At 41.1% G+C, this 16,056-nt stretch overlaps 1 protein-coding gene across 1 annotated transcript in view; it reads right to left on the bottom strand.

The window, feature by feature from the left end:
* The window catches only part of SNX13 (sorting nexin 13), a 169,084-nt gene that overhangs the window by 73,773 nt on the left and 79,255 nt on the right, over window positions 1-16,056 (bottom strand). The window contains exons 5-9 of the mRNA XM_089673177.1: window positions 12,847-12,968; window positions 11,103-11,224; window positions 5,056-5,157; window positions 3,318-3,406; window positions 676-759 (exon numbers count right to left, since the gene is read on the bottom strand). Of these exons, the coding sequence (XP_089529303.1) occupies window positions 676-759; window positions 3,318-3,406; window positions 5,056-5,157; window positions 11,103-11,224; window positions 12,847-12,968 (519 nt within the window). The remainder of the gene's footprint in view (window positions 1-675; window positions 760-3,317; window positions 3,407-5,055; window positions 5,158-11,102; window positions 11,225-12,846; window positions 12,969-16,056) is intronic.

The following is a 16,056-nucleotide window of genomic DNA, read 5'->3' as shown; positions in this document are numbered from 1 at the left end:
TTATCTTGATCCTGCCAGAAATCAAGTGCTGTGCATTCTGCTGCATCATCTCAACCAGTCTAACCAGCCCTTCCCAGTACTAGAAAATACCTCACCTCATTTTATGAGGAGAGGGGGGAGTTGTTACCCTAGGACACAAAGGAGGGAGGGGGGTTACTAAATTGGCGCACACGTAATCTGGTGCAGATGTGCATCAGCTTCTAACTTGATCAATTAAGCGAGACAAAAAAGTCTAAGAGGTTAATGGTTACTATGCAGAGCTGCACCAGATTCTGTGCGCTCCAGTTGTTAAAGTGTGTAAAAGTGTGTTACTGGCAGGATCACCAGCTAAAAGAAAAGGCAAAAAGGCCAGAATAAAGAAAATGCAGCTATATCTTAGGACTGGTAAATTTGAAATATTATACTTTGGTTCTTGAGTTTACATATGCTCGAATAGGAGAAATTATCTCCAAAAGGATGTAAAAAAGCCCCAACAATGAATTCACTGCACACATTAGGTATCACAGTTTGCTGAAGTTACCGCACACTAAAAATGCAGCAGAGATATGATAACTGTATTAGGTCTATATAGTTCCTTTGACTTTATAACGATCCTGTCAAATTATGGAGAATTTCAGTAAGCTGCCCTGTGTTCAGCAAGTACTGTGACTTTATTATCAACGCATTTAAACTTACCATCCAAATTATATATTGATTAATATAATCAGGATCACTGAGCTGGTTAATTAAAGGAAGAAGAATTCCTCGTGAAAGGATTTCCTAAAGAAAGAACATAAAAAATATAAATGCATATAGCAGCTTTATACACATTATAAAAACAATTAGATTTAAAGTGGTTGTAAAAACATGAAGGTAAAAAAACCTTCTGTATGTAGCAGCTCCCCCAATACTTACCTGAGCCTCATCGCAATCCAGCGATGTGACTGACAGCCTCAGCTGTACCGGGTCTCTGCCTCCTCATTGGCTAAGACAGCAAGCAGGAGCCACTGGTTGTTAACCACAGCCAGTAAGGCAATGAAGAAAGAGAGGGGGCGGGGTCAAGTCGTGGCTCCATGTGTGAATGGACACACGGAGCAGCGGGTGCCCCCATAGCAAGCTGCCTGCTGTGGGGACAACCAAACGACAGGAGGAGCCAGGAGAGCCTGCGGGGGACCTGAGAAGAGGAGGAACCAGGCTGCTCTGTGCAAAACCACTGCACACTGCATGTAAATATAACATGTTTGTTATTTTAGATTAAAAAAAAAAAAAAAAAAAAAGGTTCTTTAGAACTGCTTTAAAAAGGGACAGAGCAGCAGCTGCAGGCTCAGCAATGTAAATAAACGGTGCAAGCCTGCTTGAACCCCTGTCTGGGGGGTGCATCCGCTTGTTGACCCACGCTGCAGTTGGACACAGTGTGATTTTGTCATCAGGTCTCTGCCAATGATTTATTGCTAGGACCTGCTGATCATCTGTGTCCAATCACAGAAGAGAGTTCTGTGTTTACAAACACATGGCTCTGTACACAGAACAGCAATGTGGCCACTTCTATCACCAGATCTGTTAGTAATAGCAGTACATATTCCACACATTACATATAGTTAGGCACACATTTAACCTTTTGATAGCCCCAGATGTTAACTCCTTCTCCGGCAGTGTCATTAGTACAGTGACAGTGTATAGTATTAGCACTGATCACTGTATTAGTGTCTCTATTGATGTCAGTGTCAGTTAGTGTACCTCCCAGCCAGTGTCTCTAGCACCAAACTGCTCACCACACAATCACAGTCACTAATCACAGCCATTACCAGTATAGCATTGTGACAGAGGGTAGGCAGGACAGAACACACAGAGCAGATAGCAAAGCTTTATTGAGACAACAAAATGACAGTCACTCAATGGGGAAATGGCAGGGAGGGTGATCTCGCCAGTAGGGGGACAGCAAGGAGGGGCTAAAACACTTTTAGTCCAGTATCGAGAGCAAAGAAAAAGTCTCTGTAGCAGATTGTAATCCAACAGGGGGGTTAGGGAATCATCACAGGGACAGTTCAGGTAAAACAGGGGAAAGCATATGCCCACGGATCCAACAGGGTGTCCGGTCTCCCAGGGACAAGAAAGTAAGACATCGATACCTGTTGGAGGTCTGGGACAGGCAAGGGGTCTCTCCCTTTGGGCTGGGTGTCTCAGGCAGGCTGGCTTGTGCGGTCTCCCCCCTTTGGACTGGGGTCTCAGGCAACAGGCAGGCAATCTCCCCCCCCATGCTGGGGTCTCAGGTAAGGCTTGCAGACAATCTACCCCCGGGCTGGGGGTCTCCTGCAGGCTGGCAGGCAATCTCCCCCTAGGCTTGGGGGTCTCAGGCAGGTAGCAGGTAATCTCCCCTTAGCTTTGGGTCTCAGGCAGGTGTGGGCGATCTCCCCCTAGACTTGGGGGTCTCAGGCAGAGTCTGGTCACGAGGGTCCCGCCACAGCTGGGTTCCCTCTGTGACTGCACAGCAGAATGGATGATCGGAGAGCCCGGCATCAGCCTCTTAAGCTGATGCAGGGCGCTCTCCGGTCGTCCTGGCAACTGGAGGCCGGAGTGGCGGGCCTCGTCGCCCGGCAACGAGGCATGCTCCCTGGACATGTGCTGCGCTTCTCGTGAGCGCGACCTTTGTCCAGGGACATCCGCAAGCGCGGGAATTTCCCGTCCTCGTGCTGCGGATGACAGGGATCGTGCGGGGTCTGTCACCGTGATCCCTCTCATCTCTGCAGGAGGCTCGCACCTCTCCGAAGAGAGGTGTGAACCTCGCTATCCCATCTCTTCCGGCCTTGCTGGATGGGGACAAGATAGTGGTAGAGGTGAGAGGAGCCACACCTCTCTTCCTGCACGGCTCGGCTTCAAAGAGCTGCGGCAGGATGAGAGACAGCAGGGGGTCACCTCAGATGCGGGCCAGCAGAGGGGGGAGAGCGCCCACTGTGACAAGCATCATAACAGCATAAATGCCAATATATATACCATAGTTTGTAGACGTGATAACTTTTGTACAAACCAATTAATAGACGCTTATTGGGATTTTTTTTACCAAAGACAGCATAATACATTTTGTCCTAAATTTATGAAGACATTTTTTATCTTTTTTAATTTATATAATAAAGAATAAAAAACCCAGTGGTGATCAAGTACCAACAAAAGAAAGCGATTTATGTGAAAAAAAAAAACTGTTTAAATTTCATTTGGGTACAGTATTGCATGATTGCGCATTTGCCAGTTAAAGTAATGGAGCGCTAAATAGCAAAAAATGGCCTGGTCATGAAGGGGGTAAAACCTTCCGGAGCTCAAGTGGTTGAACAGGATAATCTTACCCTCACAAAGTATCGCATGATCTTATTCTGGAAGTCTCCAGGAGGTAGCAATAAATACAGTAAAACTTCACATAAATCCTTTAGGAAACCTAAAAATACATATATAAAATGTAATATTAGTAGAAGAACTCTTTTCTCTATCACACACTAAGATTAATAAAGTGGGGGAGAAGAAATCTTTCCTTACATCAAAATCCCCTCAGTTGAAGTAGAAAGCCAATAGGCAATTTATGGATTTTCACAGATAATAATTAAAGTTCAAGTATAGACATGTATAAAAGTCTCCCATTTAATCCGGTTATGTATTCATTTAAAACTACTGTAGTTTTAAATAGTATATCTATTTGTCTTTGTATCAGGCACACTTGTAAGCAGCTCCACAATTTTGAAACACAGTGCTCTCCATTCATCCTAAAACATGCTCTCCATGTTCTATTAAAAGCTCTCACACTTACCAAATGGGACTACCTGGAGTGCATTGCTTCTGTAGGGCTCAAAGCAAAAGAGCACCTTCAAAAATGAATTTAGGCTAACAAAAGTGCTGAAATGTAAGCACCTTGCAAGGTGTCTACAAGTACCTGTTTAAGGGCCTGTATGTTATTTGCTTCAGCTAACATTTCAATATCATACAAATATATAGCAATGCAAATCTGCTTGAAGAACAACTGTGGGTCAAATGCACTTGATGGTGAATTCTGAGTGATGCCATCAGCACAAGCTTTTCCTCCTACAATCAATCCCTGTTGAGCCCTTCAGATCCCAGGCTCATGGAGTACATGAGGCATTGACATCTGCCCAGGTCAATACTATGCCCTGCCCCATCTTAGCTGTTCTCCCCCAATTTCAGCTCCTCCCCCGATCTTCCTTTTAAGCAGAACTATGGTCTCTTTCTAAAAAATGGGCAGGAGCGCTTAATTGTAAGGGCATCTGCACTTAGTTTTTCCTTAGTCTCCCTGCAAAGTCTCACCTGTTGTCCCTGCAAGAGACGTTAATCTAATGCAAGGTCTGGTGATGGTGTGACAATACTGCTGCACTGCTCCTGAATTAGGATCTGCGTTGTCATCCTCAGAGACTGTACCTGCTTGCACTACAGTGGGATGAGAAGACATTGCAGAGACAAGGCCTTTGGTTTTGCCACTGCTGATTTATATAGCAGTAGAACAGCAGCTGTACACATCTAGCATTGACATCAATGTGAGCTCCAGTCTCCCACCCAGTAACTAGATTAGAGGCCTATTTAGACTGTCCAACATGAGCCTTTAGATGTACTTCTGGCATTTGACAGACTGACAGTCTGGGCTTAATCACAACATGATCAGAAATAAAAGCCCTAACTGTAGCCTAGGCATGTGATCTAACACGCCTCTACAGATACAGGAACCCATTTAAAGTGGAATTTTTAGGCCTTTTTCCTTTGTTGTCACCTGGTGATCTGGCCAGTAACACACTTCTCAACTTAGGAAGTCTCCATTCAGGAAGGAGGAGCAACAGGGGCACCTTTAAATAGCAGCATTGTCAATCTGAGGGGAGGGTAGTGTTAGGTTAACTAGCGGACTTAGACAGACTTGACTAACAAAGCCAAATTCTTGGTAACACTTTTTAAGCAGTTATAGCAACACTTTTCATTTTTCCTTTTGGGATAAAGGCTTTACATACATCAATAAACGTTGAGCAGTGTAAGCACCCCTGTCAGTGTTAGGAAATACTTGATTTCTTTTAAATGATTTATTTAAACAACCTTCCTCATCTTTACAAGATGTGCAGATGAGGTCTCGGCAGACAAGTTTTTCCATTTCAACTTCGACCTCAAAAAAAGTATCTACAAAGTCTTCTGCTGCATCTGCAAATAAAGCACAAGGGGGAACCAACAGATGTGAAACCAGTTAGTAAATTGACAAAAGCCAGTAGGCTCTGCAAATATGACTTAATATCTGAGTCATGCAAAACATTTTACCACAATCACTTTGAAAGCAAAGAATAATGTACCGTACATTCAATAAAGTATTCAATGATACTGCATACAACATTGATTGGGAAGCTTCTAAAAATAGGTCTGTGAAAAAATTAACAGGGCTAAATAAATGGAAAAACAATAAACAAGCATTCAGCTAACAGAACACAGACCCATTAAATTAGAATAATAATGTATACATCCTTAGATAAGAGGAACAAATCAAGGATTTTCATAATAAAGTACATATGCAGTTGGTTTTATTCACAGCATCAAGGATATATTATGTACAGATAATAAAGAGAATCCCAGCTAACAAGGTTAAAGTCAATCTCTGAGCACATCACACCTTCTTCCCATCCCCCCTCAACCAATCATCACTTTTAAAATAAAAAACAACCTTCTGAAGCATTTTATCCTTGTGTAAAGCAGGCCATACAGTAAGCAATTTTTTTCCTTCGACTGCTCCTCTGCCGTCTCTGTCTGTCCACTGACACAGAGAGGCAACTCAACCCCACCTCCTCCTCACTGGCTGTGATTGACAGCAGCAGGAGCCAATGGCTCCCTCTGCTGTCTCTGAGCCAAAGAGGAGGAAGAGAACAAAGAGAACCTCTGCCCTTATGCACATCATTGGATGGAGATATGGCTCAGGAATTTGAGTGGGGGTGGGAGCTGCTTGCAGAAAGGTTTTTCACCTTAATGCACAGAATGCATTAAAGTAAAAAAAAAAACCTTCTGCCTTTACAACAACTTTCAGTACAACCAGCCTGACCATACATGGATTGAAATTTGGCCAGTTCCTGTAGAAACGGCCGAATTTCGTTCCGTCTATGGCTGGCTTACAGCACCCAAAATGGGAAGCTCCATTTGTCTGCCTCCTCCCCTCTTCCGCTGCTGCCACATTTGGCACCTTTTGGACGGGGGGGAGGGGCTGCAGTTTGATCAGTTTATTTGCTGGTACACTAGTCACCTCCAATAGATGTACAACATGCGGTACACTTTCTACACAGTGTTCTTGACTAGTGAGCAGTCCATGTACACCTCTATATCATAATCCATTCTTGAGAGTTAGTCAACCCATGCATTAGCCTATGAAGAACTGCCAACCTGCAATATTTCCATCACCAAGGTCTTTGCATGAATATTTGTCATTCCCTGTACAAGACACAAACTGTGATGTAAATCAACAGCTTACTACTGAAGCCAAACTGGACACCCAGACACAGGTATCTGTCGGAAAATGCTGTTGCTTGCATATACAATATCTGTGGGGCGTCCCTCTGGAAGGTGGAAATCACTGTGGTAGACACTGCTTACTGATCTCCACTTGCTTCCAGGTTCTGTGCTGAGCTGCTGCCCTGTTGCATTGTAAACACAGGAGGTCGGCCGATCGGCATGAGTGCCATACAGAGAATATAAATGGATATAAAACCGCACTCAATGGAAATTAAATCTCTGATTGGATGGGGTGGAGAGTGTGACACGACTGTCCTGCCTCTCTAATTCATTCATAGAATGCTTTGCATTCAATGAGAAAATGCAAAGCATTCTCTGAATGGCACATATGCCAATTGACCAACTACCTGTGTTCAGAATACAGCAGGGCAGCCTGTCAGCACGGAACCTGGAAAAAATTGCCGACTTCATTAATTTCCAGCTCCTAGAGAGATCCCACACATATGGTACATGAATAATTACATTGGCCTAAGCTGTACCAATGTAACTATATAAAAATTCTTTAACTCCTGCCATTTCTCCTGCATAACCTACTCTGTGCAGTCAAGTATCCTTCTCTCTGCTAATATTCTTGTTGTGTCTCCACTGTGGTTACCTTTCATAGACATGGCTTATAGCATATTATTAGGATTGCTGTACTTTAGCACATGTAGTCACTACACACAACCTTACCTGATTTTCATGGATACAGTACATTCTTCTGAATTTTACTTTCTCCTTGCCCCATAGTGGGCTACACCAGCTTACAAGTGTGGCAGGTATGAGATATGTTATGCATGTCTAATCAAAAAAGTTATTTATCATTTAACATTTTCCTTGCTAACTCTTTGATAACAGTTAAGGTATTAATATGAATATTATATATTTTTTTTGTTTTTCCTAAATGGTTTGTGGTTTTTTCAACTCATTTCAATGGGGCTTTGTGTACTGTACTATGCAACAGCTCTCCAGAAATGGCTTTGTGACTGTTTCTGAAAGAATATTATAATGTAATTTTGAAAGTGAGAAGCTCCCAGAATCCCAGTTTCTAACATGAAACTTTATAGCATTCTTTCATTTTGTATTCCCAGAACGTGGATGTTGAAGAGATTTGCGCATCAGTTTTTTAAATACAGAGAAAGTGGCATAGTAACTAATCACTTAAATCACTGGGAACAAGACAACACAGGGCAGATACAAACCACTTGCTCGTTATCCTGACCAGTACTAAAGTGCCACATCCAAAAGTAATAAAACATTGGACTGCAGTCCATGGACTTTATAGGCACCACACCAATTGTTATAAAAAAATATTTAAACTTAAACAATGCACAATTAAAAAAATATATATATTAAAAACAAATTAAAATAAGACATAGCAGCATCCTGCACCCTTGTGTCGATTAAGGTGGTGGCCCCACACTCTGGAAAAAGTATCCAATATTCTGGTTAATGGTACGGATATAGTCGTCCTTGGGTTACCACCATCCATTCAGATATAGCTTGACATAGTTTGCATTTGTCGCTTTTTCAAGAGCAGAAGGTGTATATGTTGGACTACTACAAAGCGTCAGCAAGGAAGGACCCTAAAATTGGTATGCCAAAAGACACAACACGGCCCCCCAGAAAAAGAAGGAAAAAAATTCAATAGTACAGCAGGAGTGGGGCAATATCAGCTGTTGAAAACCACAATAAGGCCACTGGATATAATATGTAGAAAATCAAATGTACATTATTTATATTCAAATAGTGCTAGGCTGGGGGTCCATAGGGACTGACATCTACAGTGCAGAAATACAAGCCCAATTTCACTCCACCATATACCTATATACTGAAAAACATAGCCCGGGATCCTCCAAGCTGACTCCTCCAATCAAAGTGTCATAGTAGGCAGGGCCTGTGTGTTCACTATCCACTAGCCATAAGACTACCATCTCATATGGTTTTGGTGCCCTGGGGGAAGGGACATGCCATTTGTTTTTTTAATTAATCAAAACAATGTAAAAAAAAAAAAAAAAAAATACAAATTCTTGTATATCAGTTGACCTGCAGTAGATCTCAAACTTTCACTCATTTGCTGATCTTTATCTTTTAATGTTCCAAAACATAGCTTTAAGAGAATTGTATTGTACCATACCATGACAGAAGCATCCAAAGACTCAATATGACAGGAAATCTGACCACTTTGGATGGATTGGTATCAATTTCATGTCTATGGGGTTTTACTAGCCACCCCTTCCCACACCTGCACAGCCATCAAATTGGGGCCAGCTGCTGTGTCTGTGCAGCCACTGCATCCCAATAAACATCAATGGGACTGCCCACATGCAGATGCATGAACACTTGTGGAATGGATGTCTGCTAAAGTATGCCCATGTGAATGAGGCCTTAAAGCTATTTAACATGCTGAAAAGTGCATTGCATGTGTTTCTCATTGCCCAGACCTACACTTTAATCCTTTCACTGCTAGGTCGATAAGGCGTATGGTCTGATCGCTGTATGGACCTACATTCCTCCACTGCTATTAGCTCATGGTCACTTCATTAACCAGGAACTTCTAGCAGAATTGTTCAGTAGACTCTGCTGAACAAATCAATAGCTCTGATTAGTGGCTGACCATCTGCTATGATTAGAGCTATTGACCTAAAATGTGCCCCCTGTCCACCTGCTGCTGCCACCATTATCTGAGACATTTCTCCCCCTGCTCCATGGCCTCCACAAAATGCCAATAAATTTCCCCCTGCCAACACTCTAACTTCCCCTCTTCCAGGACCAATCCTCCCCCACAATGACTGACCCCCACGTCCCTCACAAGCGCTGATCTTGTTGGGAACGGTCTTCCCTGCAGCAGCTTTCCCTCCTCTACCATCCCGCCAGATTTAGGGGCTGCAGGGAAGACAAAGTGGAATAACTAAAAGATATCCACCCCCCACTGATCCGACCACCCCTTGCTGATCTGACCCCCTTTGAAGGTAACCCCCCTTACCTGATCCTCGGTGCCCCCTCCATTGCTGGAATGGCCGGCTCTCCCTCCTCCCCTTTCCACCGGCTGCAGCTTCTACTGTGACAGTCAGGATGGAAAGCGGTGTGTGTGGGTGGGGAAAGGGGATGGTAAACACATTTACCAGCCCCCTTTCTTTCCTTGAATGGACATGGTGAGCAATCAGTACTGATTGCACTTATGTCCATTCACCATTGGAGCATAGTAAACACGGTTTACGGTTATCCAATTTTGTGAATGTATAGTAGTCTCTATACAGAGATTTCCATTCATTCATATGCAAGAAAAAGTACAAAATAAAAAAAAGTACAAAATAAAAAAAAATACAAAATTAAAAAAATTAAAAATAAAATGTTAAAAATTAAAAAAAACAAAGAAAAAAGCCACATTATAGTAAGGCCTCGTTCACACAGGGCATACTACAGCCTATGCCCCTGCAAGGCTGTGTTTACCTGCATGTGGATGTACAGTGTTCCATGCATCTCCATGCAGGCAGTCTTATTGATGACAATGTGGATGTAGCAACTGCACAAACACAGCCGCTGCTCCCAATCTGACATCCGTGTGGGTCCGGGTGCATGTGTCTGAGCTCAAACTGTCTGCATTCAGGGGCCATGCACCCACACCAAGAAAGATTGGAAGCAGAAGCTGTGCCCGAATGGGACTGCCTGCACATGGATGCACAGGACATCTGGGCAAGTAAAACACAGCCTTCCACGGACACTCTTTAGTATGCCCCATGTGGACAAGGCCTTTGTAGCAATTTAGCAGGAATTTTGTGTTATGTTGCATATGTGTGCACTAATAATGATTTTAGTGTACTTTTAGTTCAAATAACAAATTTATAAAACATTTATGGCGGGGTCTAAAAAATCTGTAGCACTTTTTTTTTTTATTCGACAGGTCATGTGTTTTCAGAATATGTATGGTTTGGGGGAGGTCTTTTACAAATTCCGACTGTAAGTAAAAAATAATAACGGCCAGATTTTTAGAGTAAATTGTTTATATTTACAGTTTTGCACACATTTGAAAAAAAATGGTGCAATTTAAAATTTACAATTATTTGTTAACTCAGTACAGTTTTACCTTTTATATTTAGTAGGAACTTGGCATGAATTTTGTAAATCTTGCCATGTATGTATCCACTAATAATGATTTCGGTGTATTTTCTGCAAAAATAAGAAATTGCTAAACATTTGCGCAGATATCTCAGGGCCTAAAAAGCATTAGCACTTTTTTTTTATTCTACTGGTCATGTGCTTTAAGAAAATGTATGGTTTGGAGGGTCTTTTACAAACTCTGAAAGCTGTAAGGTAAAAATAAAAAACTATGGAAAAATTGCAAAAATGGTCTAGCCACCTGAGTTTAAATGTGGAGTACAGGGCCTGGCAGCGAAAGGGTCAATAGATTAAACATAGGATATGTAGTACATGGCTTGAAGACTGTGGCAGCTGTTATGGCAATATTAATTGTATGAGCATTGCAAGGGCTCACCAAGAACAGTCTGTTTTCTTAATTAGAGCCCTGATTTCCTTCTGTTTTCTTGAGGCAGGAAACAATTACTTTGATGTAGGTCTAAACAGCGGAGAGTCACATTATTTCCTGATCCCACCATTACCTTTCTTTTGATCCTCTTTCTCTGCCATTCTGTGCTGAGCTTTCCTGAATGCTCGGAGATGCGTGGCAAAGTCATCCACTAACCGGGTGGTAAAATAAGGCTGCCAGTCCACTTCTTTTGACCTTATACAGAGATAAGTTTTTTTTAGCATGCTCTTCAGAGTATTTTCTTACAGGAAAAATGTTCAGTGATAAATGTGATTAAAGTTTAACTCTAGTCCGATATAAAAAAAAAAAGACACAAAATTATAAAAGACACAACATTAAAAAAAAATCTCTGTATTCATTAACAGATCGTTAAATGCAATTCAGTGAGAAAATTTGGCATAGTATTCCCTTTCTACAACCCCCTAACACAGCACAGCTCAGACTAGGAGAGGGAGAGGTAGCACTAGTCAGTTGTGCTGCAGTGCTCATATGTTAACAAGGAACATGCTCATAGTAAATGAGAGTGGATAGAAAGAGAAATGAGCTCACCAGTCTGCTGCTTTTTCTTTCAATGTCCAGTGATGGGCTGGAGGAGGAACAAGACCTAAAAAGCTGTCCTTACACTAGTAGATTTCCAATGAATGGAAAATATTCATATGAAAATTCTGAAACTGGAGGTATCTTTTGAAATGGCAACGAATCATATGGGTAAGGTCGGCCATAGTGGATTGAGATCCATCTATGGGCAGGCCGGTTGTACTGAAGTTGATCTATCGATCCCCTTCAATACAACCAGCCTGCCGGGTTTTTTTCATGCAATGACTGCTGGCGGCTATAGCCGTCTCCTGTGATCATTGTATTCTGCCAGTGGGGAAGGCTCCCCACACTCTGCACTCTGAACACAATACTGCTGACTGTGATTATGGGGGAACTGAACAATTTTCTTTCCTAAGCCTTAGAACAAGGTTTGGACAAGGTTTTTAATTGCATTAAAAAATTATTTTTTTTTTTATCACAAAAGCAGTTAGCCAACAGATGATAGCTCTATTATAGGATAGAGGGAAAACGTTTTAAATGGAAACCCTTGTTCTGTGACAACTGTCCAATAACAAATTTTCTCTCACTCAGATAATTCATCTTTCATCTTACTTTCTGCTGTGTCTCTGGGACAGGAAATGAAGAAAAGGCTCTCCTGAGACTGGCAGGAAAAAAAAACAAAAAAACAAAACCTGGTGTTTCAACCAATCCATACCCAGTCTAAAACTGCAAACAACATATTGGCTTTTGATATTTGAAGTTCCATCTAATGGGCAGCACAGTAGCTAAATGGTTAGCACTTCCGCCTGGACTAGGGTCGTTGGTTCGAATCCAAACCACGGCACCACCTGCCTGGAGTTTGCATGTTCTCCCTGTGCCTGCGTGGGTTTCTTCCGGGTACTCCGGTTTCCTCCCACACTCCAAAGACATGCTGGTAGGTTAATTGGATCCTGTCTAAATTGGCCCTAGTATGTGTATGTATGAATATGAGTTAGGGACCTTATATTGTACACCCCTTGAGGGTTAGGGACTGATGTGAATGTACAATATATATGTAAAGCACTGCGTAAATTGATAGCGCTATATAAGTACCTGAAATAAATAAATACAATGCATGGACTTGCTGTATAGGCTGCAATAAAGCTAAACATGTTAGAATAGAATTGTAGTTATCCTGTACAAAGTTTCCACAGCTACAGTACTTACACAAACTTTGCTGTGTGCATTAAAAATTTGCGTTTAAGGACAAATGAGACAGGTGTTTCTGAAAATGTACTTACCGGGCGGAAAATTGAACAAGTGCATTCTGAACAGTTTGCCTGATTTCAAGGAGAAATGATTCATCCTCGCTTAGTGTGTAATACCAATATTGGACATAGTCCCTCAAGGAAAACTGGATTACCTAAAATCCAAAAAGAAAAAAAAAAAACTCTAAGTCTCCAAAGTAACAAAACAAAAAGCATGTTTGAATGTAGACATAAAACTAAACTCATACAGGCAGAGCCTTCTCTGCAATTGCTTCTTTCTATTCAAAGTTTTGTAAATGGCACATATTAGTCTTTGAATCATTTTATGTTATGTGTCTGTATGGTCCTCTTTTGTTATGTAACCTTTGGACAAAAACACAAAATGTTAAACTTTGACAGTACGAAAACACACAGTCACATGAAATAAATATGGTAATCCGTGGGTATCACATTCCTTGCATTAAGCTAAAAACCGTTTTCTATTTCTCTGTCCTCTCCCTTTCCTGTGTGAAGTGGAAGAGAGAGGAGAATAGATCTAGAACTGTTCACTGCTGCATTCCTTCTCCCCTCTCATCTTCACACAGAGACTCAAACAGCAGTAGCAGCAGCCATTGGAGCTGTGTATTAAATGCAGTGAGGAGAAAGTTGGGCAAGGCTAAGCTGTGTGTGTCCATGGATAACGCCGTTTTTAAATATTTAATTTATTAAGGGGGAAAAAAGCTGTTCAAATCTGCCTGGCCCTATGTGAAAAACTAATTGCCCCCATCTCCCTTGCTAAATACTGAATGAACTGTGATTAACCACATTTTCTGGAAAGCAGAGTTAAATTTCAGTTGCTACAAACAGACCTGATTACTGCCAGACCTGTTGAATCAAGAAATCACTTAAATAGAAGCCTAAAATGTGAAGCACGCTAAAAGATCTCAAAAAGCACCAAATGGTAAATGGTATTGGTGCCACGGTGCATGTGAGTGGCACCAGTGAATGTGAGTGTGCATTGTATATATTATTGAGCACTTTTATTAAATACTACACTATGAAGGTATTTGTATTCTGTTGCACACGGTTTATGTTTTGAGGGAGAGCAGCATATCATATTGGCGAAGAGGTTGACAGAAAGCAATGTTATCAGCTGTCAATCTACTTGGGAATTGTGTCTGCATCCTTGGTTAATAGCGCTTACGACCTTCCTTTTCAATAAGCGGTCATTGACCTGTGGTGAGGTGTGGGACTTTTTACTTTTAAAGTCCTTATGTGAATATGGACTGAAATGTAGTGTCACATTGTTTGTAATTTGGTATCATTAAGATCTGTAGAGTCCGAGCGCCAGACTTAACGGGGCAGCTGCACATCATTTTTATATTTGTATTATCATATTTTTTTATTACACATCAATTTCAGAGATTTGGGGATTTTTTTCTAAGACCTTTTAGAGAAGGCTCCCACTATTAGAATATCTTTTTTGTTACCTTACAAGGTTTTAGAGTGGCCTAGTCAAAGTCCAGACCTAAATCCGATTGAGATGCTGTGGCATGACGTTAAACAGGCTGTTCATGCTCAAAAACCCTCCAATGTAGTTGAATTAAAACAATTCTGCAAAGCAGAGTAGGCCAAAATTCCTCCACAGCGATGTGAAGGACTGCCAGTTATCGCAAATGCTTGATTGCAGTTGTTGTCACCAACGGTGGCACAACCAGTTATTAGGGTTAGGGGGCAATTAGTTTTTCACATAAGGCCAGGCAGGTTTGGACAGTTTTTTTCCCTTAATAAATGAAAAAAATTGAAAACAGCATTTTTTATTTTACTTATCTCTGTGTAGCATTAAAATGTTTTGAGGATTTCTCTAAAAGAAGTGATTGAGCTAGTCCAGACCCACTTCATCTATGAGAAATCTTTAGCTTACCTAAACGATAGAATTACCAAATTTGACAAACCTTGGAAACCCTGGTATGACTGGTTCAGAACTGTAATCTAAGATATTATTATGTTTAACCTTTTCTTGGATACTCTAAAACGACGATTTCGTGGAACTAGTAGGATTGTTAGGAATTATTCAATATTTCCTTTTTTCTCTTTGTTAAACTTTACCGCAGCACCTATACTGTGATATTGTGTAGCTTTTCACAGTCCTATTTTTGTTTTGTTTTTTGTTGTAACTATATTTGTAAAACCAAATAAAAATTTATTATGGAAAAAAAAAATGTTTGATGCTGTGAATCATTTAAGTGTGACAAACGTGAATAAAAAAAAAATATATCAGGAAGGGGGTAAATACTTGAGGATGAGGTTTACAATCACCAGTTTATTCATGAGCCTGTCTTAAAAGGCAGAAGATCTTTACAAAAAGCAATGTCGGCCACTTTGCAGAAAAGTCCCCAAGTAAAAAACAAGGGACTTCTACAGTTGCCCTTATTACTATATACAACAGCACAGGAGGGGATGGTATTATAAACAGAATATAAAATACAGTTCAAGAGCCTGAGGATTAATCAGACAAGTTATACAGTCATCCGCTATAAAAAAAATTATCAATATGTTTTAAGTAGCACTAGATATCTGGCACTAGGCGACCTGTTCAGCCATGCAAGTCTAGAACCACATGGGCGATTCTTATCATTTGTTAGAAGGAGATAAAAATCCTAGCTGTCAACTGCTTCAGTTGAAATCAGTGCATTGCAAATAAAGGTGTTGTAAATGGGAAGCTAAATTTCTAGCTAACAAAATCATCAATGTAGCCTTAAAGGATTCATATAGGCATGGCCATTTTACCCCGAAGCATTCCTCTCCTCCACTAGAGTCCCAGTATTAATTTTCTTCTTTTAAGCTTGTTCCTCTAGTGAGAAACAACTGTTATTATGCTTGGTTGTGTCATCAATAGGCTTTTTGCATAGGAAACTGCTCTGAGCACAAGCACAGTCCCAGAACTACATCTCCCAAGAGCCCTTTCCCTACACACAGTGTGTGGGCAGGCCCTTGAGAGTCAAGGCTAACGTTTTGCTTGGAAATAGATTAAAATAATGTATGCATAAGTGGGACACGGGAGTAGGGTTAAGAAGAGTTATGTAGTCCATCACATGGGAACTGGACAGGGCTGATAAAACTGAGTGGTATTTCAGTACAGAAAAGCCCAAACAGAAAATTAGAGCACACTTGATTTCTGGCAGATCTAGGTATTTTTTTTGCATGTTTTGTTTTTTTTTTCCAAAACATTCTTTCTAAACTTTTCTGAAATCCACCCAAAAC

The sequence above is a fragment of the Staurois parvus genome, unplaced genomic scaffold, assembly GCF_062004578.1.
Source record: "Staurois parvus isolate SC_StPar_1 unplaced genomic scaffold, SC_StPar_1.0 ptg000136l, whole genome shotgun sequence".
Lineage (NCBI taxonomy): Eukaryota > Metazoa > Chordata > Amphibia > Anura > Ranidae > Staurois > Staurois parvus.
This window is presented reverse-complemented; position numbering and strand designations above follow the sequence as displayed.